At 37.6% G+C, this 27,913-nt stretch overlaps 1 protein-coding gene across 1 annotated transcript in view; it reads right to left on the bottom strand.

Moving 5' to 3' along the window:
- The window catches only part of LOC135213654 (poly [ADP-ribose] polymerase 1-like), a 265,109-nt gene that overhangs the window by 85,553 nt on the left and 151,643 nt on the right, over positions 1-27,913 (bottom strand). The window contains exons 6-9 of the mRNA XM_064247696.1: positions 18,478-18,560; positions 18,035-18,160; positions 13,994-14,083; positions 11,196-11,362 (exon numbers count right to left, since the gene is read on the bottom strand). Of these exons, the coding sequence (XP_064103766.1) occupies positions 11,196-11,362; positions 13,994-14,083; positions 18,035-18,160; positions 18,478-18,560 (466 nt within the window). The remainder of the gene's footprint in view (positions 1-11,195; positions 11,363-13,993; positions 14,084-18,034; positions 18,161-18,477; positions 18,561-27,913) is intronic.

Here is a 27,913-nt window from a genome sequence, read left to right as displayed (position 1 = left end):
CATATTTTTATCCTTCTTATATAAAGAAAATATTGCATTTCTATTAAATAATTGTACTGATTTCATATATTAAAATTAGAGTAAAAGAAAAAAATGGTGTTCATTAGAAAACAGGGATAAAAGACTTAATTTTGTTTTTGGGAATTAAATATATAAAAAAAAAGCTTAAGTAAACAACAACAACAGAAAGTTAATGTTATAGCGTTTGTTAAAGTGCACACTATTCCCATTTGGGACCCAACCTTGAGGATCCGTGCAGCGGAGTCGGTAGTCTATGATGTCTGGTAACAACCTAATATTTAGTAATTTACCCAGATCTCTAGGCTAATTTGCTTAGCTCTCACAAGGTTTGCTCAAAAGTTTGGTCTTTAGATTATTATATTAAAGGCTTTCAATATTACAATAATATTCACTTTTAATGAAGGAGATTGACAACATTTCTTTAACTACCTTAGTCACAAAAATAGCAAATTTTAAAGTAACTTGCATTTTTCCAAGCATACAAACCTGAAGTTTTTTTTTATATAGGGATTTAGCTTGCAAAGGCAAGCTAGAACAGCCATTTAACTTTCAGACAAGATCATTAAAGATCATTAAAACCCTTACTGTACAGGCATGATCATATGATGAACTATGACAGGTTTTGAACAAACACCGAGCTAACTCTTCTGAACATAAATATTGCATGCCATATGGCTTAGATGAATTTAGCTGGAAAAACGTTCATTTCACTTCAATGAGACATAAATGACTTATATCAAATGTAGTAGCTCGGTACGGGAAAGTGTGTAACTTGAGATCTCCTAGGGGGATGTACTACCTCTCTCTGTAGCTCAAGGACGTCTTTTTATCTAGTACTATTTGCTTGTAAATACACACAGGGATTACTGTTGGTTTTAGTTCTTATCTTTTATGATAGCAGTTCAACTATAATTGTAATTTTTCAAAGTAAAGTTCAAAGAAATATTAGATAAAACCTCACAAAAAGATACTGCATCTCCCAACCTCGAGAGAGAGAGAGAGAGAGAGAGAGAGAGAGACGAGAGAGAGATGAGCGAGGACCGAGAAGAGAGAGAGAGAGAGAGAGGAGAGAGAGAGAGGAGAGAGAGTGCGCCCAATCATTGGTCAGCACTCCACTTTACCTTTCAGCCCATTACCAGGATGAGGGGTGCCTGAGGTGTGATATAAATTGAAAGAACTTCAGGTTTGTATACATATGAAGAAAAATAAAAGTTACTTTACAAATTTGCTATTTATTCCTACACAAATACAAACCCTCGTTCTTTAGGAGACTTTCCCATTGGTGGGGGGAGAATGGGCAGACTGGTTGGTTTCTACCCATCTGGGAACATCTTTCTGGTCTGCAAGAGCTGAGAGAGGAATCGCACAACTCTATGGAATGACTTCTGGGCATAAAGTAATGAGTTTGCATCACTAATTTTGAAGAAGGCTTGGGTGAGCCAAAAAGTGTTTGAGACCAATAAAAATTGCTACTAAAGCCAACTGGCTTGTTTCATTGTCTTTCCCTCTCTCCCCTTGTCTAGAGTGAGGAGGGGACATGCATCGAATTAATTTAATAAAAAAAAATTTAGGACAGGATGCCTTCGCCATGTAGTCACCAGCAAAACTCGTCTGTCCAGCACGACTGCTAGCTATCTGCTACTCTGTTCTACGAGAGTGACAAGTAAAAGAGAAAAGAGAGGAGACCAGTCACTCAAAACATTCTTTCTTGCTTATCAAACACTTTAGACAAGATGCTGCCAGTCACTTTATGGGGGCCAGATGAGTTACACAACTTGTTGGGCAGCCACCAAGACTCACAGAAAAATGCACCCATGGGCTTGTGGGAAACATCCCACAGGTAAAATGAGGTAATGCGGTCTATTAAACTGACAGGTTCTTCCATAATGCAAGGTCAGCGGTACTAATGAAGAGGCATAGACACTGGCCTGACTTGCCAAGTCCTCTTGATGTACTACCATAGCCCCTTAACTGGACAGCATAGCATCTACTCCCATTGGGAGGGGACAGAAAAGGACTAGAATCAGGTATCCGGGATTGACAGATTCTGAGTCATAGTTATGAATTCTGGGACCAACTCAAGTTTAACAGATCCCCATCACCTTGAGTGTTTAGCATCAAAGGCCATGAAGCTTGCCTACTCTCTTCACTGAAGCCAGGAAAAGCAAGGAAAACAGTCTTTAAAAAAAAAATCTGTCTGATGACTTTCAACGGCTCCTACAACAAGAGTCGTGTTCCACTCAAGGGAGGCCTAGGTTCCCTGGTTGGGCAAGAGCTGTCTGAAACTTCTCAGAAGCTTAACGATCCCTCAAGAGGGCAAGAGATCTATTACTGTCAACTGGAGGACTTGTCCAAAGGCAGTTCTATAGCCCTTAATGGCAAAACAGTGCAAAGCTCCTCTTGGTGAAGAAAGATGAGAAAGTCTGCTGCCTAATGAAGAGAAGCTCTGACTACAGAGATATCCCACTGACCTTACCAACAACAGAGGGCTCATTTGCCCTTGTACACAGCCACTGAGGATTTTTGCTGGTATCCAGATATCTCCTTAGCTATATGTCAAAAAACAACCCTCTCACTTGGAGGCAATGCTGGATAGTTTCCGGGAAAGAACCAGCACTTTCACCGCCTGGTGATGCCTCTTGACGTGAGGCTGGCACAAAAGGTTGTGCCATGGGGGAATCTCTCAGGACCTCAGATAAGAGCCAGCAGATCCAGGAATCACTCAGAATGTGGCCACTGGGAGCCACCACAATCAGTCTAAAATTTGGGGTGGTCAGAGCACTGTTGACCACCTGATGAATCAAACAAAACTGAGCGAAGGAATAAGCCTTATGTTGTTTGCTGGGTGCTGGAAAGCATTCTCCATTACCACCCATGGGTCTGGAAAACTTGAGCAGAATACCAGTAACTTCCTATTGTACCGGTTTAAGAAGAGATCATGCTTGGAATTCCACATAATTCGAAGTGTCTCTCCGCAATGTCTTGGTGTTGGGACTCCATCCCTATCACCTGGCTCTGCCGACTGAGCTTGTATGTCACCACATTCCAAGACCCTGGAATGTACCTAGCCTACAGCGCCAGCAAGTTTTACTTCTCACTTGCGCACCTGTGCTGCCAACCTGTACAGTTAGGAGGATACCAGACCACCCTGCTTGTTGATGTATGCTATTGTAGTGTTGTCACTCATTGAACACCATGGAGCACCCCATCACTTCATCCTGAAACTCTTGCAGGGTTAAAAATGCTGCCCTGACTTCTGTGACACAGATGGGAGTGTCTGTTGTTCTGGTCCCACACACACACACCTGAAACCAACAATGCTTCCAGGTGTGCGCCCCATTCCTGTAGATGCATCCAACAACAGGAGCACCTCGGTAGGAGCTTCTGTGCTGCCTCTCAAACTGCCAATACGAGAATCCGAAGGAAAAACCCTCCCTGCTGCCATGTAAATCATCATGCCCAGATACTTTATCCTCTGCTTGGGTGTGAGATCTGATTTCTCAATGTTGATCATTACACTCAGGTTGTAGAGAAAACTCAAGAAGCTGATATCTGTCCTTAAGCAAATGCAGCAACGAGCTCTCAAGGACCAGCAAATCATCCGTGTACTTCCACAGATGTACCCATGTGAATGAACTTGAGCTGAGATCAACGTGAATACCCTATTGAACACTTGGGGAAATGGCTGACAGTCCAAAACCAATCTTCTTGAACTAGAATACTGTCCCCTCCACAAAGGGTATAAAGAGGAGGTACTTGCAGGAAGACCAATGGATAGGCATTGAAAATACACAAACTTCAAATCCACTGAAAGCATGAAGTCACCAACTCTGATGGCATTGAAAACTGAACAGACAGTTTCCATCTAATACTAAGTCTGACAAACAAACCAGTTCATTAGGGAAAGAGGTATAAGCTGGGAATGAACGCTGCAACCTGACCGTATCAAGAGTGACAGGTGGCGAAGACTCGAAGGGTCGCAGGTACCATATCCGACGAGCATCCACTACCCAGGTCTCCAGTCCAAGTCGGTGCCAAGCTGCCCAATGGCTTGACAAGTACCCAAACCATAGGCAGCAAGCAGGGAGGAACACTGCCTCCCCTCCTGGCAGCTACACACCTTTCACTAATGGCATAGAGTAAGTTTGGGTACCTATACGAGGGCCAAGGAAGCCTGGGACTTTTTGACCCGAAGAGGAAGGAGTCAGGCCACAGTGCCATGCGAAAACTTGGAGGTCTCAGCCACTTCCTGGAGAACAAGTTTGTTGTTGCAAGTCTGTCCACCTCAACCTCCATATTTAGCAAAGGAGGAAGAGGATGCCAGAACAGGTCTGTACCCGAGTGTCAATGCTAACTTGGAACTAACAACCCTAGAGGTTTGAGATAGTACAGTGTCTTGCCCCCACAGGTTTGCTGCTTGGTGGAGGAGGTAAATAATAGCCCTACCTCTAAACAGTAAGTCTCTTGAAGGTTGCATTCTCCTCAGTCGTACTGGAGCCCAAGGAAGAAGTGATCTTGGCTTATGACGGAGTCAAAGATTGATTTACAAGACTGACTGGAATGCTGCCATGGCAGTCAATTTCAGTTCCACTGCCTCTACCTGCATGAGGGAGACTCCCTCTACACAGATCAGATCAGAACACATAAGTCAGGTTTGGGTCCACCTGCTTGGTCGTCAATGGGGCTCCCAAGGGAACAAGATTTTCCTCTGGTGAGCTACAGGTGGAGGAAGTGTCTTGCTATAATGACTGGACCGGGGTGAATTCTCTAGTCTGTAACCAAAAGAATTTACCTGAACCATCATTAGCAAGCTTAGACTAGACAGGTCAATCAAAACTGGGTTCCTTTTGGGATCCCCAGAAAGACTCAATGGTGGAAGCATGGTGCAGGAAAAACCAGGGTCTCTTTAAAATTTATCATTTTAATTATCTCAAAAAAAAAAAAAAAAGTCTATGCAAATTGGGGTTGTCCATGATCTAGGGAATAGAACCCTCAGGTCCCTCCAGAGCTGCTCCCTCCACAGAGAGGGACACTCATCAGAGCCCCATGGTGATCTCAACCACTTAAGCATACATCCTGTCCGGTTCGAGGACTGAACTAGAAATATAGGCCTCCTTGTATGGGTCAGGAAGGGAGCGAGAAGACCCAGTCCTGAGCCCCGCCCCAAGCCTGTTAGGCACCAGGGAAAAAAACTGAGGTGGTGGTGGGGACAAGTGAGGGCCCACGAGCATCCTTGTCTAGCCTGTCCAAGAATGAAGTCCCGGCAGGTGAGCAGGCTGTGGGTGGTTGTCAACGTGTGGTGTTGATGCCCGCAGGGAGAGTGGTCCCGCTCACATGAATGTAGATGAGGGCTGTCCCATAATTGTGCTCCTGCCTTCTCAGAAGCTGAGGCTTCTACAAGAGAAGAAGACTGAACATGGGCCTCCTCTTGCCTTGTCCGGGTGACCCAGCCAGTCAGGCCGAACCACTGTCCAGGGACCCTTGGGCCACTCTCTTTAAATAGCAGGATGGGGGGGGAAGAGGGGGGGGGGGTGTGAGGGAGCATCGGTATGCTCCTTGGTTACCTTCTCTAAATGGGACATGCCAGCACTGGTAGATGGGCTACTGGGACTGGTACCAGTAGCCGAGGCAGGTGGGCCACTGGGGTCAGTATTGGTACACAGGGTTTGGAGAACTCCAGGTAGCGGTTGCACCACTGCTGTCAGCAATGGGAGCAGCGGTAATGATGGAACCACCAGCAAGACCAGGCAGCTCGGGTAGGAGAGCTACCAGGAACTGTACCAGAAAACCAGGGGTCTAGAGAACCCTGGGTAGCTGTTGCACCCATGCACTTGGCAACCACAGCAGCAGTACGATGGTACTAATGGGAAGAGACCAGGGTTAGTACTGGTAGCCCAGGTAAGCTGGCTACTGGTGGCCTTGGTAGGCATGCTGAGTGTGGCACTGGTACACTGGGGTCTGGAGAACTCTGGGTAGTAATTGCACCTGTGTGCTAGGCAATGGGTACAGAGATACTCACGTTTGCAATAAATGCATAAGGGCTGGTCACCAGAAGTTCAACAAGACTTGCTGATAGCACTCAACAGTGAAGACGAAGATTACGATTTACTGCTCTGCTTGGACTATTACTTGCCAAGCACAGGCTTTGACAACAGCAGAGGGAGGAGGGCATCACCCAGACACGATGTATATGGCAGCACCAGGAGACACATCACTTATGCTGCATGAGGGGTTACCAGGGAAGTAGGGCAGGCCCTCATATCCTTTGAGTGATCAAAAAGCCGAGACACTTGACTCCGCAGAGACCTAGAGAGGGTCACAACTCCCAAAGTCCCTCAGCCTCCACAACACCTGAAATAGAGCTCAAGTCAGGTTCTTTTGTTTTCAGCATGAAATGCATAATGAGTGAGGGGTAACTTCCAAGAGGAGAGAAACCTCTTACATGGCCCATCCTTTCTAGACTAACACATATAACCTGCAATTTCTTCTCCACAGAGCTAAAGTGACTGAGGGGTCTGCATACTTAAAAACAAACAAACACACACAAATATATTTTAAGCAAAATTATTATTATTATAAATAAAGGCTCCTCTCGGGCTGGTTATTTCAAGCAAGCAAGCAAGAGAGAGAGAGAGAGAGAGAGAGAGAGAGAGAGAGAGAGAGAGAGAGAGAGAGAGAGAGAGAGAGAGAGAGAGAGAGAGAGAGAGAGAGAGAGAGAGAGAGAGAGAGAGCAAGGGGCAGTTGGGCAGAGAAATGCAGACATCTTCACCAGATGGCAGCATAGGAAAGTGGAGCATAGATTGATGAGCGAGCAGGGCTCCACACCTACCATTGGTAGTTAACGACCTAGTCTGAAAGTCTAAATCCCTTTAAAAAAAAGAATAAGGATTTTTATTTCTGTATGAACAATATGACATGCATGTTTTTTATCATGCTTTGGACACTCACAAAAAACTTTTTGGGCATATTTACTTAATAATAATTAACTGACAAACATCCATCACTGAAAATATAATGATCCTACAACATTAACAAACTCATCTTTCTTGAAAAAGTAACCAAATAAATTGCATTAATAACCCTCAATTATCTAAAGCAAAGCAAAACTACTAAAAAGGACAACATAAACATAGCAAAAGTGCTGCCATTTATATCAGTTTACTGCATAGAAATTTAAAGCACACACAATTACATAAACCAATCAAGAGAAACTCCTAATAATCAAGATTAAATGTACAAAATTCATACTGCCATAATATTGGGGTGGGAAAACTTCTATCTGAACTCTTAAAGGTACACTCTGATAGCATCCATAAATGATTTAGGTCACCAGAAGGAAAGGCTATCCTTGGTAATACAGGTACTCCTCGTTTAACGATGGGATTCCGTTCCAGCGAACATGCCGTTAAACGAATTCGTCATTAAATGTGTTATTCTCTTTATTTCGACTAATAGCATTAATTTTCAGTCATATACACAGAACTAGTTTCCGACATAGCCTACTACTTGGCAAAGTTCTGACAACACTTTTTATCATTTTATTACTCATATGCTTTAACTTCATGATTTTATAACTTCATAATGTATAATTTTCTTTAAAATAGTGTACTTTCTTTAACACATTTAGCCTACATTCCCGAGTTAGCCAATTAGTAAGTCAATACAATACTAAGTCAATACAGTACTAAACTTTTCTCAGAATCTGCACATAATTTAGCTGTGACTTTCATATTCTAAATTTGGTATTTCATAATTATCGCTATTAGTTTCTTCATCATTTATTTTTATTGTAGAGGGTAGTGATATGGAGAAGTTATGGAGTTCCATTTGACAATGTGTGTGAGAGAGAGAGAGAGAGAGAGAGGAGAGAGAGAGAGAGAGAGAGAGAGAGACGAGAGAGAGAGAAAGTGAGAGAGAGAGAAGAGGAAGAGAAGAGAGAGAGGGAAAGGTAATTGCTGTATGGATAGTTAAAGACTGTATTGGCTGTTAGTGAGTTCTGGCTGGGTTGTCTGCTGGTAGAGATCAGAGTTCTGTGTTTTTTGGTGTTTTGAGTCAGTCTTTAGTCTTTAGTCTTTAGTCTTTAGTCAGAACTGGTGACAGTTACTAGTGTGGGAAGGAGTTCTTTGAAGGCATTGTGAGTTAGTTGAGTTTTGTGTGTTATTGATTTGTTGTTATAGTTGTTAGGTTGGTGTTTTTGTTTAGAGTTGTTGTGCCTGTGCTGTTGTGATTTTTGGTGTTGTTTGTGCAGTGGTCTTTTGTGTGTTGTTGAGTTTTTGGTTGTTTGCCGTGTTGTTAGGTTGTGGTTGTGTTTCTTGGTTGTTTTGTGTTGTGTTCCTTGGTTGTTGTTGTGTTGTTGTTGAGTTGTGGTTGTTGTAGTCCTTGTTGTAGTCCTTGGGTGTTGTTGTTGGGTTTGTGTGGTGGTGTGGTTCTTGGTTGTTGTTGTGGTGTTGTTGTTGTTTATATCTCTGTGACCTCGACCAGCGGACAGCACAGGATAGCCCGGAGTAACTGGATTGATTGGTAAGTACATGTGTTTTGTTTTTTTTTGTTTTTGTATAGTGTTGGTAGGTACATGTGTTTTGTTTTGTATAGGTGTAGGTCAATTGTCCTCCTGTATTTGTTGTGTAAAGAAGAAAGTGTGACTGGTTTGGCAGATGGATCGAGTAGGTTAATGTGGGGAGGGTTTTGCACTTGTTTTTTTAGCTTGTGATCCCACCACAGTGATATGAAAAAAGTAACAAATGAATTTAGGCAATCACGGGGCATTTGAATGTCAATGTCAAAACGTAAACAAAGCACAACACCATCTATTGAGGAAAGTGAACACTAAACTATTCTCTAATGGGACCAGCATTTTCTAGCATTGATAAAGTATCATCTGATCTCATGGGTGACATATCGAATACTTATGTTTGTTTGTTTGTTTGTATGGTGCTTTTACGTTGCATGGAACCAGTGGTTATTCAGCAATGGGACCAATGGCTTTACGTGACTTCCGAACCACGTCGAGAGTGAACTTCTATCACCAGAAATACACATCTCTCACTCCTCAATGAAATGGCCGAGAATCGAACCCACGACCACCGAGGTGGGATGCTAATACCATACCAACCACGCCACTGAGGCACTACTCGAATACTTATGTAAATACACAGTTGTATAAAAAATTATAAAACTGTATTATGTCTTTCAAGCATAATAAGAGTAAGGAATTTGTGCAAGCCAAATGTCTCATTGTTTTGATTAAAAGGTTTGACTTGGTAGAGACTTCTCGAGTGAAATATTCTCACTAAAATAAAGGAGATATGGCATAATTTTTGCTGTCTTGAAGTTGTAAACAAACGTGGTGCCACCTGTTCGGCCGCGCAACGAACTAATGGCGGCTGAATCAAGCCAACCAGTGGAGTTCCCAGACCATGGCTCAACTGCATAGCTTTTCTTTACAAAGTATATTAAAGCCTTATTTATTGTTTTAGCCATAGATTTCAGATTTCAAGGTTTTCAAAACCTAGGCTAGGCTACATTATTGGTGCTGAATAGCCTTTCTCTTGGACACCATTGGCAATGTTTATATTTTCATTTTATGTTTTTTCTCTCTCTCTTCATGTTGTCGTCGTAACTAAGTTGTCGTAAAACGAGTACGTCGTTAAATAAGGAGTACCTGTACAGTAATCACATACGTGCTAATTGTATAATATAAATCATCTAGTATTTTATAGCACAAAGGCTTAACCACCTGAAGAGTTAGTTAGTTAACCAATGAATGAAATATGCCACCTACAATAATATAAGGAAATGCCATACATATACACTAAAATAATTGACGATTTAACACAAAAAGAAGTTTTTATAAAAACTTTTTAAATATAAGATGCTCTATTTCATTAACAACTCTCCCAGTTGTACCAGTCTGCTTTAGCTGAACAAAACGTTCCTAATATGCATGAACAAAATATTCCTAATATGCAAGACAATCATTTATCCTAAGTTTTACTCAGAAAATATTGCAATTTTTATTTATCTACTACCAAATAATGTTAGCTGTAATTGGTAATTTTGCAATATATAAAAAAGTTAAAACAAAAATTAGCTAGTATTTTTTCAGAACATTATAGTGAAGAGGCCGAGCACCAGGCCATATTCATCATATGGAGGAGTGATGTAGAGTTGCATTTGACAACGTTCTCAAGGGCCACTTGAGAGAGAGAGAGAGAGAAGAGAGAGAAGCGAGAGAGAGAGAGAGAGAGACGAGAGAGAGATAGAGAGAGAGAGAGAGAGAGAGAGAGAGAGAGAGAGAGGCTGGTTGTTTTGGTGATTGTCTCGTTAGGTTGTTTGTGTTCGTTGGAGGCAACAGGAAGAGTTTGGATGTTGTGTGTGTTTGCTGTATCATGTTTTGTGTTTATTATTGTTAAGGTAGTATGGGGAAGGGTTGGTGTCTATGGTTTTCCATTTGGGGAGAGAGAGAGAGAGAGAGAGAGAGAGAGAGAGAGAGAGAGAGAGAGAGAGAGAGAGAGAGAGAGAGAGAGAGAGAGAGCGTGGATGGTGTATGGGTAGTGAGTGAATTGCTTGTTGGAGGGCGGTTGGGTTCATCTGCGGATTCGGTCGCGGAGCCTTGAGGGAGTGAGAAGTGATCAGTCTGTATTTGGCAGTCAGTAAAGTGAGGCAGTTTTTTTGGACAGAGGTAATGAGTTGCTGTTGTATGTTTTCTGGATTGTTTTGATATTGTGTGACTGAGTTTGTTATGTTGTGTCCGTCTGAAGGTTGTTGGGCTTGTGAGTTTCTGTTGTTTGATTTGTGAATTGTTCTGGTTGTGAGTTGTTGTGAACTCTTGATGTTGATTGGTGTTTGTTGTGTTATTGATTTGTTGTTTTGAGTTGTTGTGTAGTCTCGATGTTGGTTGGTGTTTATTTTTGTTAAAATTGTGGTGTTTGTTGAGCTGCACCAAGGAATGAAGGTACTGCCATATGTAATGGGAGATTTCTGTTCATCCAAAGATGGTTGGTTAACTGGGACTGTTCTATATACAATGAGGCATCTTACAATTAATGAAAGGTAATGTAAAATTAAGGAACGGTACTCTAAACAAGTTTCCTTAAATGAAATAGAAAATATCTATAATGTAAATTAAAAAAAAAAAAAAAAAAAAAAAAGATAACGTAAAAATAATGACTTACCTGGAGTTGTAATAACAGCTGCAGTGTTTTTTTCAACCTTCGAAACAACTTCTCCACCAAGTCTTTTAATGGTTTCTTTCATTGAAGCTTTCTCCTTGGAAAATTTATCACCAACAATAACAAACTTCATACTTTCAAGAGGCTTCTCTGAATCTGACATCATAGCCCTGGTAGAATAAATGGTTCGTCAAAAAATTTACGATTAAAAAATGAATTCTGTTGCTTTTTCACCGTACATTTTACCAACCTAGCAACGATATTAAATTTAATTATTTGCATTAATGTTCAGCTGTTAACATATACAGATACTCCTCGTTTAACAAAGGGGTTCCGTTCCACTGACCACATCGTTAAACAAAATCATCACTAAGCGTGTTATTCTCTTTATTTCGACTAATAGCATTAATTTTCAATCATGTATTATACACAGAACTAGTTTCTGACATAGCCTACTACTTGGCTAAGTTCTGACAATGCTTTTTATCATTTTATTACACATACTTTAACTTCATCATTTTATAACTTCCTAGTGTATAATTTTCTTTAAAATAGTGTACTTTATTTAACACATTTAGCATACATTCCCAAGTTAGCCTCATAGTAAATCAATACAGTACTAAACTTCTCCTCAGAATCTGCACATTATTATTGGTGACTTTAATATACTAAATGTGGTATTTAATAATTATTGCTATGAGTTTCTTCAACATTTATTCTGACTGTAGAGGGTAGTAAGATGAAAAAAATTATGAATGAATTTTGGAAAAAATAATTAATGAATTTCGGCAATCACAGTGCATTTGAATGTTGCCGTCAAAACGTAAACAAAGCACACCGCCACCTACTGAGGAAGGTGAACTCTGAACTATTTGCTAATGGGATAAACATTTTCTAGCTTAGATAAAGATTTACGCTTGCATCATCTGATCACATGGGTTACATATCGAATACTTATGTAATTACACAGTTGTTGTATAAAAGGAATTATCAAACTATATCACATATGTCTTTCAAGCATACTAAGAGTAAGGAATTTGTGCAAGCCAAATGTCTCATTGTTTTTATTAAAAGGTTTGCCTTGGTAGACTTCTCAAGTGGAATATTTTTAAAAATATATTTATTTTTCAAGTTAATATACAAAACATAATTAACTTCACATATTTTCTTTTCATTACTAAGAATTCACACATTTTCTTTCCATTACTAAGAATTATTTTCATAAAGACAAAGGAGATATGGCATAATTTTTGCTGTCTAGAAGTTGTAAACAATACATGGCATCACCCTTTTGGCCGCGCAACAAAATAATGGCGGCTGAATCAAGTCGAACCACAGAGTTCCCAGACCGTAGAATGCCGGTTTTATGAGGTTCAACTATATAGCTTTTCTTTACAAAGTATAATAAAGCCTTATTTATTGTTTTAGCCATAGATTTCAAGGTTTTCAAAACCTAGCTAGGCTAGGTTATCTGCACTGAATAGCCTTTATCTTGGCCACCATTTGGCAATATTTTTATTTTCATTTCATGTTTTTTTTTTTCCTCTCTTCAAGCTGCCGTCGTAACTCTGAGTTGTCGTAAAACGAGTATGTCGTTAAATGAGGAGTACCTGTAATTGGTAAAAGTTATATGTTTTTAAAACCAAATTCTGGTGCTTGGATTGAAGACATCTGAATCAGATATGGAGTTCCTACTAAAATCATAGCTTACATTTAACAGCAGGCATTCATTGCTTACTTACACCAGCAAGGGAACCAACATTTACGTAAACAACTTCATGTAATTAGAAGAACGAAAGTATGAAATTTGGGCAACACGGCCCATTTTTAAGTCTTCAATTGAATGAATTACCGCTAAAAATTATTCAAAACTCCCCCATTACAAGCACACACAAATGCCTATCATTTACATATTCATACATTTACATTAAATTTAAATTTTTTTCAAATGTTACTAAAATACCAATTTCTTTCATAACAGGTCATAAGCAGCTCCAAAATTCGTTATCAAAATCTTAGTTAGAGATTTCAGAAGACAGTCATATTTTCTCCAATGCCTGCAAATTGGGAGTAGTGTACGACAATGTGCTCAACAGACATTGACTTGTCACAATGTTAAGTGCATCTTAGTTTTACCAGACCACTGAGCTGATTAACAGCTCTCCTACGGATGGCCTGACGGATTAAATATTTTATACGGCTAGGAACCAATTAGTTACTTTAGCAATGGGACCTACAGCTTATTGTGGGATCTGAACCACATCGAGAGAAAAATTTCTATCATCAGAAATAAATTCCTCCGATTTCACATTGACAGAGCGGGGAACTGAACCCTGACCCTGAGATCTGTAGTCGAGCATGTAGGCTATACGACTCTTCTAATGAGGAACTACTCGTCACAATAAGTGCGCAATGGCACTCTGCTACAATCTATCTAAGACAGTTTGTAAGTGCACAGGTATGGCTAATCGTCAGATGTCTCCTTTGCTTGCAGAACTCCCCAGCAATAAGAGTTACAGGACACAGGGCTATCAAAGAACTGGAAGGACAGAGTTCAGTGCTCACATTAGACAATTAAACAGTCAAACAATGAGAACTGAGGAAAAAAGAGAAGGAAATACTGAGGAGAATCAAGACTATGGAAAGAATAATGGCATAGTCAATAATACATACATTAATGACAAAAACAAAAAGCTAACAATCCTAGTCTCACAATATATTGCAAAATTAACATTTATGAAACCTGACAAAACTGTATTCTATATATGACATCAAATGACTTGAAACACAGTACAACATACCCATTTTCTTTTTTGACTGCAACTTCTGCAGATGACGGTCCATGATCAATCCAAATCCTTTTCCCAACTCCTGGGAACTTGTAATTTGCCCTGAAAAGAAAAAAAAAAGGTCTGAAAACCAAATATCAAAAGATTAAAAACTACCATATATGACACTCCTAAAAGTAAAATGTTAGTTACCACCATTTCTCTTACAAAACTACAGATCATAAAATAGTTAAAACAATAAAATGTACAAACAGAAGAACACAAAACCAGTATCACTTACAAATAAGATGAAAAGCAGTCAAGGAAATAAATGCATGTGGACCTGGACATATGACTACATAGTGGGCTACACTTTACCGAGATCTCGACCTTACCCATCATTACAGCTTAAAACAACACATGAAAAAGAGTTTACCAAAGTTGAAAAAATCTGAAGCCTCTTTTCCAGCTTTATAAAAATAAAACAAAAATTTTTTATAAGAAATATAAATATTTTTAATACACCCCCAGACATAGGTATGCCTACATTAGTGGTAGTATTTAAATTCCCCAATTCACACATCTTTTGTCTATCAGTCAAAAGCGACAAGGCTCCTGCGCCACCTGGATCCTGTTCATTAAGACTCATTAACCACAAGGTGCATAAATTATTATTTAAGAGGGAGGATAACTCTTTCTAAAGAAAACAAAAACTTAAGGTCCAAGAGTGGATGTATTTCCTGTAATAGTACTTGACAAGAGATTTTGCCTGTAGTAGTGTTGGTAGACGATGAATTACTAAAGGATTTGGCCAGCAAAAACAATGGTTTCTCCTCACAGGGGAAGAAAGACTCTGCAGAGGAAATGAGTCGGAGAATCCTGGAAAGAACCATTAACTGCACTACACTCATGAAAATGGGTTAAGTCATTTTGGGTGCCTGAGGGATGAGGTGGTATATGCATCATGAGACTACTGTTTTCCTTCAAGTTATAAGACTCTTGAAACTCTGGACAATTGATATTTACTGGTTGTGGAAACAACCAATGCAGGTTGAACCTCTTAAATAGGCAAATACCATATTTTTCATCAGTATTGCTGTTTTTGCCATTTTATCTTTCAGTTATGTCTTTTTATTTGGTTATTTCAACCAAGAACAAAGAATTTCAAACATATTTATTTTCCCATACAGAGCTACACCACTATTATCCACTTCACTTTGTTGCGGATTTTTGTGGAACATATTTTTCGTTTCCATGGGAACTTTCACATATTTGGATATTTTTATATGGACCATATCTAAAATTATTAATAATTCACATTTTTTCATATTAAATTGGGCAGTGAACTGTTAAAATAGACAGTTATAAGCATTTTAGTTTAAGGGGTGCATGCAATGTACTTGGCAGTTTTAAGAGTTTTTCTTAGGGCATTTGCATTTCCGTAGTGTGTTCTGGAACCTATTCCTGCAAAAAAGAGGGGTAGCCCTTTATATTATAGACATTAACACATATCTGTTTTTCATTATGTTGAAAAAAAAATCGCAGGCAAAAGTGGAATTTATGTTTTAGATATGTCAACCAGTTCCTGATATCACAAGGTGGTTGTAAGGGCAGCAGGCTATTTCTCATACCCAATAGCTAAAACCCCCCCTCTTTGGAGGGTGTGGTAAGACAACAACAGTTCTGGTTGTCATTATTCTCTTAAACCTTTGAGATGGGAGGAGAGGGTTCTCAATGATATAGGGTAAGTACCCCATTAAAATTAATTTTACCATATAAATCACCATTTTAGAGGTGATTACTTACCTTCTATCATTTTCTGATTCCAACATTTGTTTGCTGGAGGAGGGTAAGAGATTCCCTAACCAAATTATCAGATATCATTACAAATATTCTCATTGGTGCTTACCTGATGAATATGATTCCATGGCAAGTAGTTGTCGGATGAGGATCTTCATCAAGTGAAGTCCACTATCATAAGAGGTGGAATGTGGACCCAAAATATGGCTACTGGTTGATGATGTGCAATGCACGATGGCAATTAGGCTCCTGTGCTTCAAGCCTGCAGAGCTCAAGAGAGCCACAAAGACAACTAAATCAAGGTCTCTAATGAGTTACCACCTACCTAATCAAGTTGCTGTGGTACCTCACACCCAAAACAACAACACCAATTTGGAAGAAAGGTGGCATTTAATCAGCTCACAGTAGCTTTCTCCAATGAGGAGCAACAGCTCTGCAACCTAAGACTAAACAAGACTTAGTTTGCCCTCATCTACGAGAAAAAGAAATGACAACTAGGCAAAATTATCAAAAACAAAAGTGTAGTAAAATTCCATGTATACAACCTCAAATACATAAGGTTCCCCATGTAACCAGAAAGGAGGCTGATAGAGCAAACCTTCATCTATTCAAAACATATAAAAGGAAGACTAGGAGATGATTTCTTTGCCTAAAATAGAGGTGCTAACATATGACAGTCTCCAAACTGGATCTTGATGTCCCTTAAGTAGTTAGAAGTGAATACAGAGCTACATCACTGTGCTGGCAAAACTAGACGTTCTAGAGAGAGGTGCTGATGAAAGCTAACAGGTGTTTGCTGCTGCTATGACATCATATGGTTTCACCTTCAATTGGGGACAAACCTTTAGTGACACTGCATAATGTGCCTCAAGGATTAAAGACCTCATCAAGAAAGCCATGGCATTCTTTGACATCCTGGCAGAGCAAAATAGGTTACTCTATATGCTTCCCTAATGGTTTAAGATGGAACATACAAATCCCTTTGGTCTAGGAAAAGGGAGAAAATTCTTGGAAGAGATAAGGCCTTCACATCATTCTTGGCACAAAAGGATGCCAAAAAGATAGTTATGTTCCAGTCATGAAAACCCTACTAACAATGACATAGCTTGTAATTAATTCACTTTCTCTTTTGGCCAAAGCCAATGCCATCAGAAATAACCAACATCTAGTATGGACATAAGCAACTGAATTGTTTCATGTACAAAAACAAAAATAATAATACCAGTATTAACCCATTTCTTTTACAGGCTAAAAATGACAAATTTTAGTCAATTTGTATTTTTCAAAGCTAACAAACCTGAGGTCTTAACTACAGGATTTTACCAGCTGCACTTGGACATATCCTGTTGTTAAGACCAAAGGTTTGTTCCGCATATGAACAAAATTATTCTCCTCATTACTTTGATAGTAGGGCCTTAATCAGCTGATTTTGAGAACAAAAATTAGCCTAGCCTACGTAAGTGCATATGGTAATGATAATTTTTTTTTATTACAATAAGAACATGATAATAATACACTATACTAAATGTATTCATTAAGTAAATTATTAGTTTCATTACAATTACCTTCATTTTAAATACATACAGCTGTAATAGCCTTTTACCAGTTGCTATATAAAAATACATTAATGGTGATAAAACCATAGTAGGCTGTGGTTAACATAGTTATGTTACCTACCTACCAAAACGTGTCGTTTATGAGAGAAAAAGAAGGGCTCTCACCTTTTTTAAAGCGTATTTATACAATACATTTTGTTGCAAATATGGAAAAAACAGTAGATAATTGCCTTTTGCAAAGATTTTGGTTTAAAGTGTGATGGTTGTTGAGTATAGACATACATATTTAGTGTTTATAGTTATACGGTGTTGACACGGTAGGGGGAGTAAGGTAACGGAGACCCCGTTTTATGCTCGTAGGGTTTTTATTTGCCCCGATCCGACAGGGCCTTGGCTCTATTAATCCTGATTATTGAGAGATGACTTATGTATTTACAAAAACTAAAATTCTTTCCTAATTCATTCTCCAACAATTCTAAAATAAAAATCTATTTAGATTTTTCTTGAAATCTAATTAGTACAGTACAAAAAAGCAATATACCATACCATTCACTATTTTCCAGTTTTCATTCATACACATTCCATTCAAGTTTTCAAGTGCTCTTGTATAATCATAAAATATACTTTGGTATTAGTACATATTCCAAAACATGAGGGCATTACATAACTGTAGTGCTGTACTAATAACAATAACTCTCTTATTAGATTCAATACATACAGGAAATCAAAAGCTGTTTTCAACTCCTCAGGAACCAGGAACTTCCGCCGACTAGGTTCTTTTAACACACTAGTACACCTGGTCCATTCTGTAAGATTTCCTTTACAAACATATCCTTTTCCAGACCTGTAAATGCAAAATTAGTAACGTGAATACTATGCAGATGAAAACATGGTTATTCAATTTATACAATGGTTGACATTTATATCTTGGTCATGTGTAAATTATTATAATTACCAAGACAAATTCACTTCTAGTGAAAAATGTTGTCGAGTCAAAATAAATCTTAAAGGTAATTTGGATTTTTCCTAACTTGCAAACTTGAAGTTCTTTACATGTGATTTACCTTGCTATCACAAAAATAAATAAAAAACAAGAAAATAACAGAAGTAGCCAAGCACGAAAATTACATTAAAAAAGCATTACTCAGAAATTCAACTTACTCGTATTTCATGCGTCCGTCACTGCATATTTTGCATGGATCAATTGCACCGAAAGCCATCACATCAACTAATATGTCAAGCATCTGAAAAGAGGGTTTATTTTTAAAAACAAAATAATGATGAATATAATTATTTGATAACACACATACTTATATTACATATTTTTTGTGCAGGTACATTTACTAATCCACCACCACTGTTGCCTGAAGAGTTCCAGATTTGTGAAAATCCAAGTTACAGAAGGATTACTTCAAAATAATAACTAGCCACCTCATCATCCTTTAAAATATGTATCCTATATTACACACTAATATTTGACTGTAAACTTATAAAAGAAAAACAAATTTTAAAAGTCATTTACATTTTTCCTAACAGTTGTGTAGGGGCCATTCACTCCATATCACCTATGTCTGGCAGCTGAGCTTGTTGGCCAGTATGTTCCAAGAACCTAGAATGTACCTGGCTGAAAGCTGACCTCAGTGGGCCAATGAAAGACGATGTGGAAGCGCCAATCATTCTGGTTCCATACACAACTGTTGCTCATAACACAAACAGTGTAACAAAAATTTTTCAAAAGACAAAAAACCACTTTGATTACTGTATTTTGCTTTGTTTAGACATTTAATATGACAGTACGGTACTGTACATAACCAGTAAATAATTTTTTTTCACAAATGTATTAATTCACAAAATAGATATATGCATGTATGTAGTTTTCTGCAGCAGCGATATTAGGAAAATAAAGAGGAATTGTTAGCTAGTTGTCATGGTAATCACTTTATAGCAAAGGAACATATACTATTAAAGGAAAGGAAAATGTATCTTCTTCAAGTAGGTCTGCAGCAAGGAGGCATTCCCGCACGTGTTTGGGGCGTCTGTTCTCATGATTGTTTGAGAATACTCTGTTGTTTTGTGGAACTCCAGCATGTGGCCATCGCTAGAAACGCAGAGCTTTGAATATGACGTAATATTTCGTCAAGAGCCATTTAAAAAGTTCCTGCCGAGGGATGGAGACGTTCGCTGGTTAGCTCCGTCCTTTCAGCCCCGTGCCAAGATCAACATATATATATATATATAGGACTCTGAGGAAGTAGAGAGGATCAGATCATCAGAGATACGAGAAGAAGGAAGAGACAAAGGCTAAGAGAGGAAGAGGACACACAAGAGAGAGAGTGGAAACGGAAATAAGAAAGTAAAGTCCGTAGTTTGTAGTCGGAGAGAAAGAAGTCCCGACACCGAGTAAACCCTTTCTGTGAAGAAGGGTCCTGCAAGTGGTTTTGAAAAGTAACCTGCCCTTCAAGTTTCGAGACTAAGTCATTCCTTCCGGCAGTGTGAAGATAAGAAGCAGCTAATCTGAAATTTTTACTGCTCTCTTGTGAAGCCATCGCTTCGAAGAACCGAGCTCAACAGCTGCAATACTGGCTAGCAAGTATTTTCATTACCGCTCTGTTTCCCCCTTTTCACAAATAGATTTAACTTTGTTATGTAAATAGGAGAAACCAGTCTGCATTCATCTTTGTGAATAAGCTTGTAAATAAACTTCTGTTCTGTTTGAGTTCCTTTCTATATTTGTATCCCGTGTTTCAATTGTTGGTCTTGAAACCTTTTTGTTTATTTTAATAAAGAACCTGAGCAGATCTCGATCCGTAACATTAGTATACTTTTGTTTGCAGATCTGCTGAAGGGAGCAATTGAAAATAGGAAAGAATTTATAAAAGATTTCTGGCATTCTAGAGACATGCAACTTAAACAACACAAACAATGGAGGAATAAAACAAGCAAGGGAGCCATTTCATAGGCGAATCTCACGCTACTACTACTACTACTACTACTACTATGAAGCAAGCAATGTTGTGTTTGTTCTTTATGGATAGTTTTAAATTGTTTAATAAGTACATATGTACGCATCATTTTCAATCAACATAGGCTAGGTTAGATAATTGGTGAGTACCCATACGATTGTTTAAGGTATATTTGGTGTTTTAACTATTGAAGCAGGCAGTTAAGCTATAGCCTAAGCATTTTTCAAGGGGTGTCATAACTTCATGCAGATATTTGTTTAAACACGGGTGGTTGTGGTCCCAACCCCCCTGTGATTACTGAGGACCCTCTGTAGTTGGTTCTCCCCACCAGGAATTATCTTTCTGCTGTGTAAAAGCTGAGGAAAGAATACCGCACCTCTAGCTTGTTGGACACAGTGTTGCCGCCTTGACCAAACTCAGTGTAGATAAATGTCTAAACATCAGTGTTGCTCTTGCAATTGCATCTATATAATTTACGTTGTTATTGTCAAAGTTGTATATCAGAAGGAGATAGATATTCAAATTGACTTTACGAATTATTATGCATCTTTAAGCTTATATTCCATGCATATTTTATCTGTGGTAGTTTTTTTCAATATCAAAACTTACCAAATTTAAAGCAATGTTCAAGTGATTTTTTTTTCACAATGAAAGATATAGTAGTCATTGTGGCCACAGAGAGATACCAGACATCACCATCTGACCATGTTATCAAATGAAAAACACACAGCAACACTGGTTGGACATACGGGATGTTGCATCTGCTAGATTTCTGGGATACTTTTTGGTTCTACCAAGCCTTCTTCAAAATACATGATGAAAACTCATTACTTGAATTTGCATCATATATTTTGAAGAAGGCTTGGTAGAACCAAAAAGTATTGGAGACAATAAAACTTGCAAATTAAATTAACAGGTTTATTTCTTTGTCTATCCCTCTCTTCCCTTATCTGAAGAGAAGGGGACATGCATTCAAACAACCTACAAACAGATGAAGGACCAAGTGACTTTTAAAGCAAGGGAACTGCACAGAAAATTAACCCTTTAATGCCGATTGAACATATTAAACGTCGATATAAATTGTCTGTTGGGTGCCGAACCGACATATGGTACGTCGATATAAAGTTTTTTTTTTTAAATTTGCGGAAAAATAGTTAAAGGCCTACTAGGTGAAAACTTTTGAATCACGCGCCTTGGGGGATGCTGGGAGCTCACGGATCAAGCTGTTGTTTTGTTTACAATTGTTACCCAGGCGCGCAAGTGCAAATTTCTTTCTTCTCGCACTAAAAAGCATCAGCGACACATCTCAGAAATTATTTTGTCACTGACATAATTTTTGCACCATTTTAAATTAGCCGTTACATAAAGTTTTATGTATGGAAAAGTGCGCAATTTTATGTAGAATACGACAACAAACAACCCATGGTTGTAGCTTTTATCAGTTTTGAAATATTTTCATATAAATAACGATAATTGCCAAAATATCAACCTTCGGTCAACTTTGACTCTACCGAAATGGTCAAAAATGCAATTATAAGCTAAAACTTACATTCTAGTAATATTCAATCATTTACCTTTATTTTGCAACAAATTAGAAGTCTCTTACACATTTTGATTTATGGTGAATTTATGAAATAAACTTTTTCCTTACGTCCGCACGGTAACTCCTCCGAAAAAATCATAAATTTTTTCGTCCAATTATCATAATGTTTGCACCATTTTAAATTAGACGTTAAATAAAGTTTTAAATATGAAAATGTGTGCAATTTCATGTAGAATACAACAAAAAACAACCAATGGTTGTAGCTTTTAAAAGTTTTGAAATATTTTCATATAAATAACTATAAATAGAAAAAATTCGTCCTTCAGTCAACTTTAACTCAACCGAAATGGTCGAAAACTGCAATTGTAAGCTACAACACTTACAGTCAAGTAATATTCAATCAATTACCTTCATTTTGCAACAAACGGGAAGACTAGCACAATATTTCGATGTATGGTGAATTTTTCAAAACTGCTTTTTTTTTACGTCCGCGCGTTACGAATTCATGCATCATATTGTGAAAATATTTTCTCTGTGTTGCTTTGATCGTTTTACAATGTGTTATATACCAAAATCATCACAATTTAGTGTCCAATACAACGAAAAAAATTAACTCATTGGCTTTAACCCTTTTTCTCACAGCATGATTTGTATACAATTATATATGAAGTTTTTTTTTTGCGTTGTCATATATCCCAATTTTTATATATGATAATGACATTTTTTTTCATTTCTGATGGTTGCACACTAAACTTCAGGCAATGACAAAAAAAGGAGCCAAAAATGAACACTTAATCTTGAAAACTAAGCGGGCTGTGATTTAAAAAAAAAACATTTTTTCCGCTTCGGCGCTCACTGGCGAACACCACCGGCATACGGGAGACGATTTTCAAAATACCGCTTCGGCGTTTAAGGGTTAATGAGTTTCTAAGTTCTGCACTGCTGTTGTAATAAACTATTACTGACTCACCATTGTATGCTACCTAAAAGTGAAAACAACAGCAGGCATATTAAAATTTAAAAAAATGTTGTTCATAAAGGATCAGCATTGAGCCCTTTGCTGTTTATCTTAGCAAAAGGAAAAAAACTAAAATGTGCAGAAAAGAAGACATATGGCAACTGCTTTGCTCAGATGACTTAGTGTTAACAGCAAATAAAAAGAGGTCATTGAATTGTTTAAAAGGGGTAAGAGTGGAATAAGGAGAGGCTTGAAAATGTAAGGAAAGCAAAGCTTCAGGTGACCGGAACAGACACAAAAGAGAAAGTACAGTCAGGGATGGGGATGAATTCAGAATTGTGTATAAAAAAAAACATGATCAGGATTATAATATAATACATGGGTAAGGGGTTATCAATGGCTGAAGTGTACTACAGGCCTAAGGTCTTGACATTAGGATAAATCTTCTGGCGCCAACAGGAAAACCATTTAAAAAATCAACAATTGTAAGTGCAAGGAATCTGTGGCAACTGGTATCTGACAAGCAGCTGAGGTGGAAGCAAGTCAGAGACCACGCTCAAACCTAGCGACGTATTTAGTCTTTCTTCCAATCCAGGAGAAGACATAAGAGGGGTGGCTAGAATTGGGCAGTCAATGTTAGGACCTCAGGTTTGTTAGCTATGAAAAATACAAATTAATTAAATACAGGCAGCCCACGGTTACCGTTGCCATCGGTTGGCAGCACTTCGGTTTTATGGCGCTTGTTAAATACAGTGGTCCCCTTGTATTTGCAGGGGATGCGTACCAGACAATGGGCCCCCCTACGTTTAGAATCCATGAGTAAGTTAGAACCCCTATAAAAATACTGAAATGGCATATTTTGGAAGGTAAAACTCAAGAAAAACCCAATAAAAATTTTCATACCTAATTTTTTAAGTTTTATTACAAAAAGCATATTTTATGGGGTAAAAAAAAAAAGGGGGGGGGGGGGTTAGGGTAAGGGGTTATCAATGGCTGAAGCATACTACAAGCCTAAGGTCTTGACATTAGGATAAATCTTCTGGCGCCAACAGGAAAACCATTTAAAAAATCAACGGTTAAGGGTAAGGGGTTATCAATGGCTGAAGTGTACTACAAGCCTAAGGTCTTGACATTAGGATAAATCTTCTGGCGCCAACAGGAAAAATCAACAATTGTAAGTGCAAGGAATCTGTGGCACCTGGTATCTGACAAGCAGCTGAGGTGGAAGCAAGTCAGAGACCACGCTCAAACCTAGTGACGTATATAGTCTTTCTTCCAATCCAGGAGGGGTGGCTAGAATTGGGCAGTCAACCTCAGGTTTGTTAGCTATGGAAAATACAAATTAATTAAATACAGGCTGCCCGCGGTTACCGTTGCCATCGGTTGGCAGCACTTCGGTTTTATGGCGCTTGTTAAATACAGTGGTCCCCTTGTATTTGCAGGGGATGCGTACCAGACAACCAACCCCCCCACGTTTAGAATCCGTGAATAAGTTAGAACCCCTATAAAAATACTGATATGGCCTATTTTGGAAGGTAAAACTCAAGAAAAACCCAATAACAATTTTTATACCTAATTTTTAAAGTTTTATTACAAAAAGCACATCTTATGTGGTAAAAAAAAAAAAAAAAAAAAAAAAAACTCAGGATATTGATTCATAGAAAAATACAGCCAACAGGTCAATTTCCTGTGAATAATGGGTTGATATGGTCCACAGAGAAATCCACAAATCCAAGAGTCTGCGAATTCATAACTGGGTTTTACACTCAATAGGGTTTATAGCCCCGTTGTCTTGATTATTGGTTTCTTAGGCTAGGTGCCGAGACCGCCTCATAAAAGACAAATATGCATCTTTTCCTCTGCTCTTTTAAAAAGTTATCCTTTACTTAGCAGTATCCAATAGTACTGTATGTAGCCTTGTATTACTATTTGCGTTACAAAATACAAACAAACTGATCATGTTTTGGTTTGGAAAAATCAGATTGAGGGTGGGGCAAGACTATTTCGCTGTAACTAACTCAATTCCGAGCGATTTTCTTGCTTCTATTTGGCATAAATTAATCTTTAGACACTGTATTCATATAGTGACAAGGTTATTTTTCTTTATATGAAGTGTTTTTAAGTTTAAAATCGACTTACATACGTGAACTAAACTTAGTTTTTTTTTTTTTTTTTTAAGATGGAGTTGTTGTCTGGTTATAGGTACGTATTTCAGTAGTTGCTGAAGCACCAAGAGACCCTCATAAAATACAACAATAGCAAATAGTATGCATCTTTTCCTTGGCTCTTTTAAAAAGTTATGCTTTACTTCACTGTATCCAATAATACTGTATGTAGTCTCATATTATTACGTATAGCAATATGAACTACAAACAAAGCGATCTATGTTTTGGTGTGGAAGAATCAGCCGAGGGCAGAGGCAGGGTTATTTCGCCCTACTTAACTAGATTCAGAGCAGTTTTCTTGCTTCTATTTAGGGTAAATTGGATATTTTTTTGTTATATGAAGTGCTTTAAAGTTGAAATATGACTTAAATATGTACATCTTGTTGTGAACTCGATTGTTATTTTTTCCTTTAATAGATGGTGTTAGGACATGTTATTGTGGGAAGAAGAAGAGACAAAAAAAAAAAAAAAAAAAAAAAAAAAAAAAAAAATTACATTTGTTATTTTCATCCTATTTCATAATAATACGATATCTACATATTTATCTGTCTTCGGCATGAAAACAACATAAAAATGTGTTTTTTCATGGCCAGTATTTTTTTTTATTGAAATAATTTTTTCTCTACTATTATTTGCAGTCGAGTTGCCTCCACGTTGCTGATGCACGATAATATAAGGTCATTAGCAGCGTGAACATTTTGTTTTCTCAGCTTCAGCTACAACTGCAGCTTAAATTTACTAGTACTGTACTTCCTTGCCAATACTTTCTCCATACCAAATAAAGGTACAGTAGAGCCCTGGACCTCGATGCTAATTCTTTCCAGAAGAAGCGACGAGATGCGATTTTGTAAAGATCTGAATGAATTTTCCCATAAGAAATTACTCAAAATAAATTAATCCATTCTTGACCACCAGTTATTACCCTAACCTTGCCTTTTTATACAAAACATTACCCATAAATATACAAAGTACAATTGAATAAGTTCAGCGTTAAATAACATAACATTCAACGCACTTTTTTCATTTTTAAATTAAATATGTACTGTAATGAGATAACTGCCTTAAGTACGTCCAATTCGGCCATAATATGATGGTTGACTGAGCACCATACGCTAAACTAGGTAACGTAGTATGTACTGTAAGGGGTAGGGATAATTATTGTTGCTAATAATAAAACATTGAAAATCAAGTCTAATTTTTACAAGAAATTAAAATACTAAAAATAAGCTAAATTATGTCTGCTACCATATACTTTAAATAGATCCTCATAAATATATTCCTTTAAAATTGGTAAGAATCCCGATATTAAGGATAACTGGGGTACCTATTGATATCGCAAAGCCCTTTATGTAATTTGGTTACAAAATACTACTAAGAAAATATTGCCCCTTAGTAAACAACAAGGCTCGAAGTCCAGCACGACTGGGAACTACGAATTATGAGCATCGTAACTTTCGTAAGTCAAGCATGTCTGGGAATTGCGAACAATGAGCAGACTGCAAAATGTTTTGGTAGGCAAAAGCACTGTCTGAAACTGACAAAAAACACACACGTAGCACTTTTATTAATATACAGTGGGCACCCCATATTAGCGTTCGCTGGATTCGCTGACTCACTAATTCGCTGAGTTCTCTCTGGACCATATCTACTCATTATTTGCAGGGAATTTGTTTATTTGCGGATTTTCCCGACTTTAAATAATCACTAATTAGTGTATTTTGATGTTATTTTCATGCCTAAATACATTTTTATAATACAAAAATGATTTACTAATTTTAAAATATTAATATTGATCAATACTGTATTAACACTTAAATGCCGACCCGGTATTTCCGAAAGTGTCTCCTGTTTGCCGGTGGTGTTCTCGAGTGAGCACAGAAGCGGAAAAAAAAAAAAAAAAAAGTTTTCTTCAAAAAATCACAGCACGCTTGATTTTCAAGATCAAGAGTTCATTTTTGGCTCCTTTTTTTGCCATTGCCTGAAGTTTAGTATGCAACCATCAGAAATGAAAATAAATATCATTATCATATATAAATACTGGAATATATGACAGCGCAAAAAAAAAAATTCATATATAATTGTATACAAATCGTGCTGTGAGCAAATTAAAGCTAATGAGTTAATTATTTTTATGTTGTACTGTACACTAAATTGCGATGATTTTGGTATATAACAAATTGTAAAATGATCTAAGCAACACAGAGAAAATATTATCACAATAAGATGCATGAATTCGTAACGCACGGACATAAAAAAAAAGCTGTTTTGAAAAATTCACCATAAATCAAAATATTGTGCTAGAGACTTCCCGTTTGTTGCAAAATGAAGGTAATTGATTGAATATTACTAGACTGTAAGCGTTGTAGCTTACAATTGCAGTTTTCGGCCATTTCGGTCAAGTTAAAGTTGACCGAAGGTCGAATTTTTTCTATTTATCGTTATTTATATGAAAATATTTCAAAATCGATAAAAGCTACAACCATGAGTTGTTTTTATTGTATTCTAAATGAAATTGCGTACATTTTCATATATAAAACTTTATGTAACAGCTAATCTAAAATGGTGCAAACATTACGACAATCGGACAAAAAAATTTATGATTTTTTCGAAGGAGCTACCGCGCGAACGTAAGGAAAAAGGTTTTTTTTATAAATTCACCATAAATCTAAATATTGTGCTAGAGACTTCCAATTTGTTGCAAAATAATGGTAAATGACTGAATATTACTAGAATGTAATAATTTTAGCTTACAATTGCGTTTTTTTACCATTTTGGTCGAGTCAAAGTTGACCAAAGGTTAACATTTTGGCACTTATCGTTATTTATATGAAAATATTTCAAAACTGATAAAAGCTTCAACCATGGGTTGTTTTTTGTTGTATTCTACATGAAATTGTGCACATTTTCATATATAAAACTTTATGTAATGGCTAATTTAAAATGGTGCAAACATTACGACAATCGGACA

Source organism: Macrobrachium nipponense, chromosome 43, assembly GCF_015104395.2.
Source record: "Macrobrachium nipponense isolate FS-2020 chromosome 43, ASM1510439v2, whole genome shotgun sequence".
NCBI classification, from domain to species: Eukaryota; Metazoa; Arthropoda; class Malacostraca; order Decapoda; family Palaemonidae; genus Macrobrachium; species Macrobrachium nipponense.
This window is presented reverse-complemented; position numbering and strand designations above follow the sequence as displayed.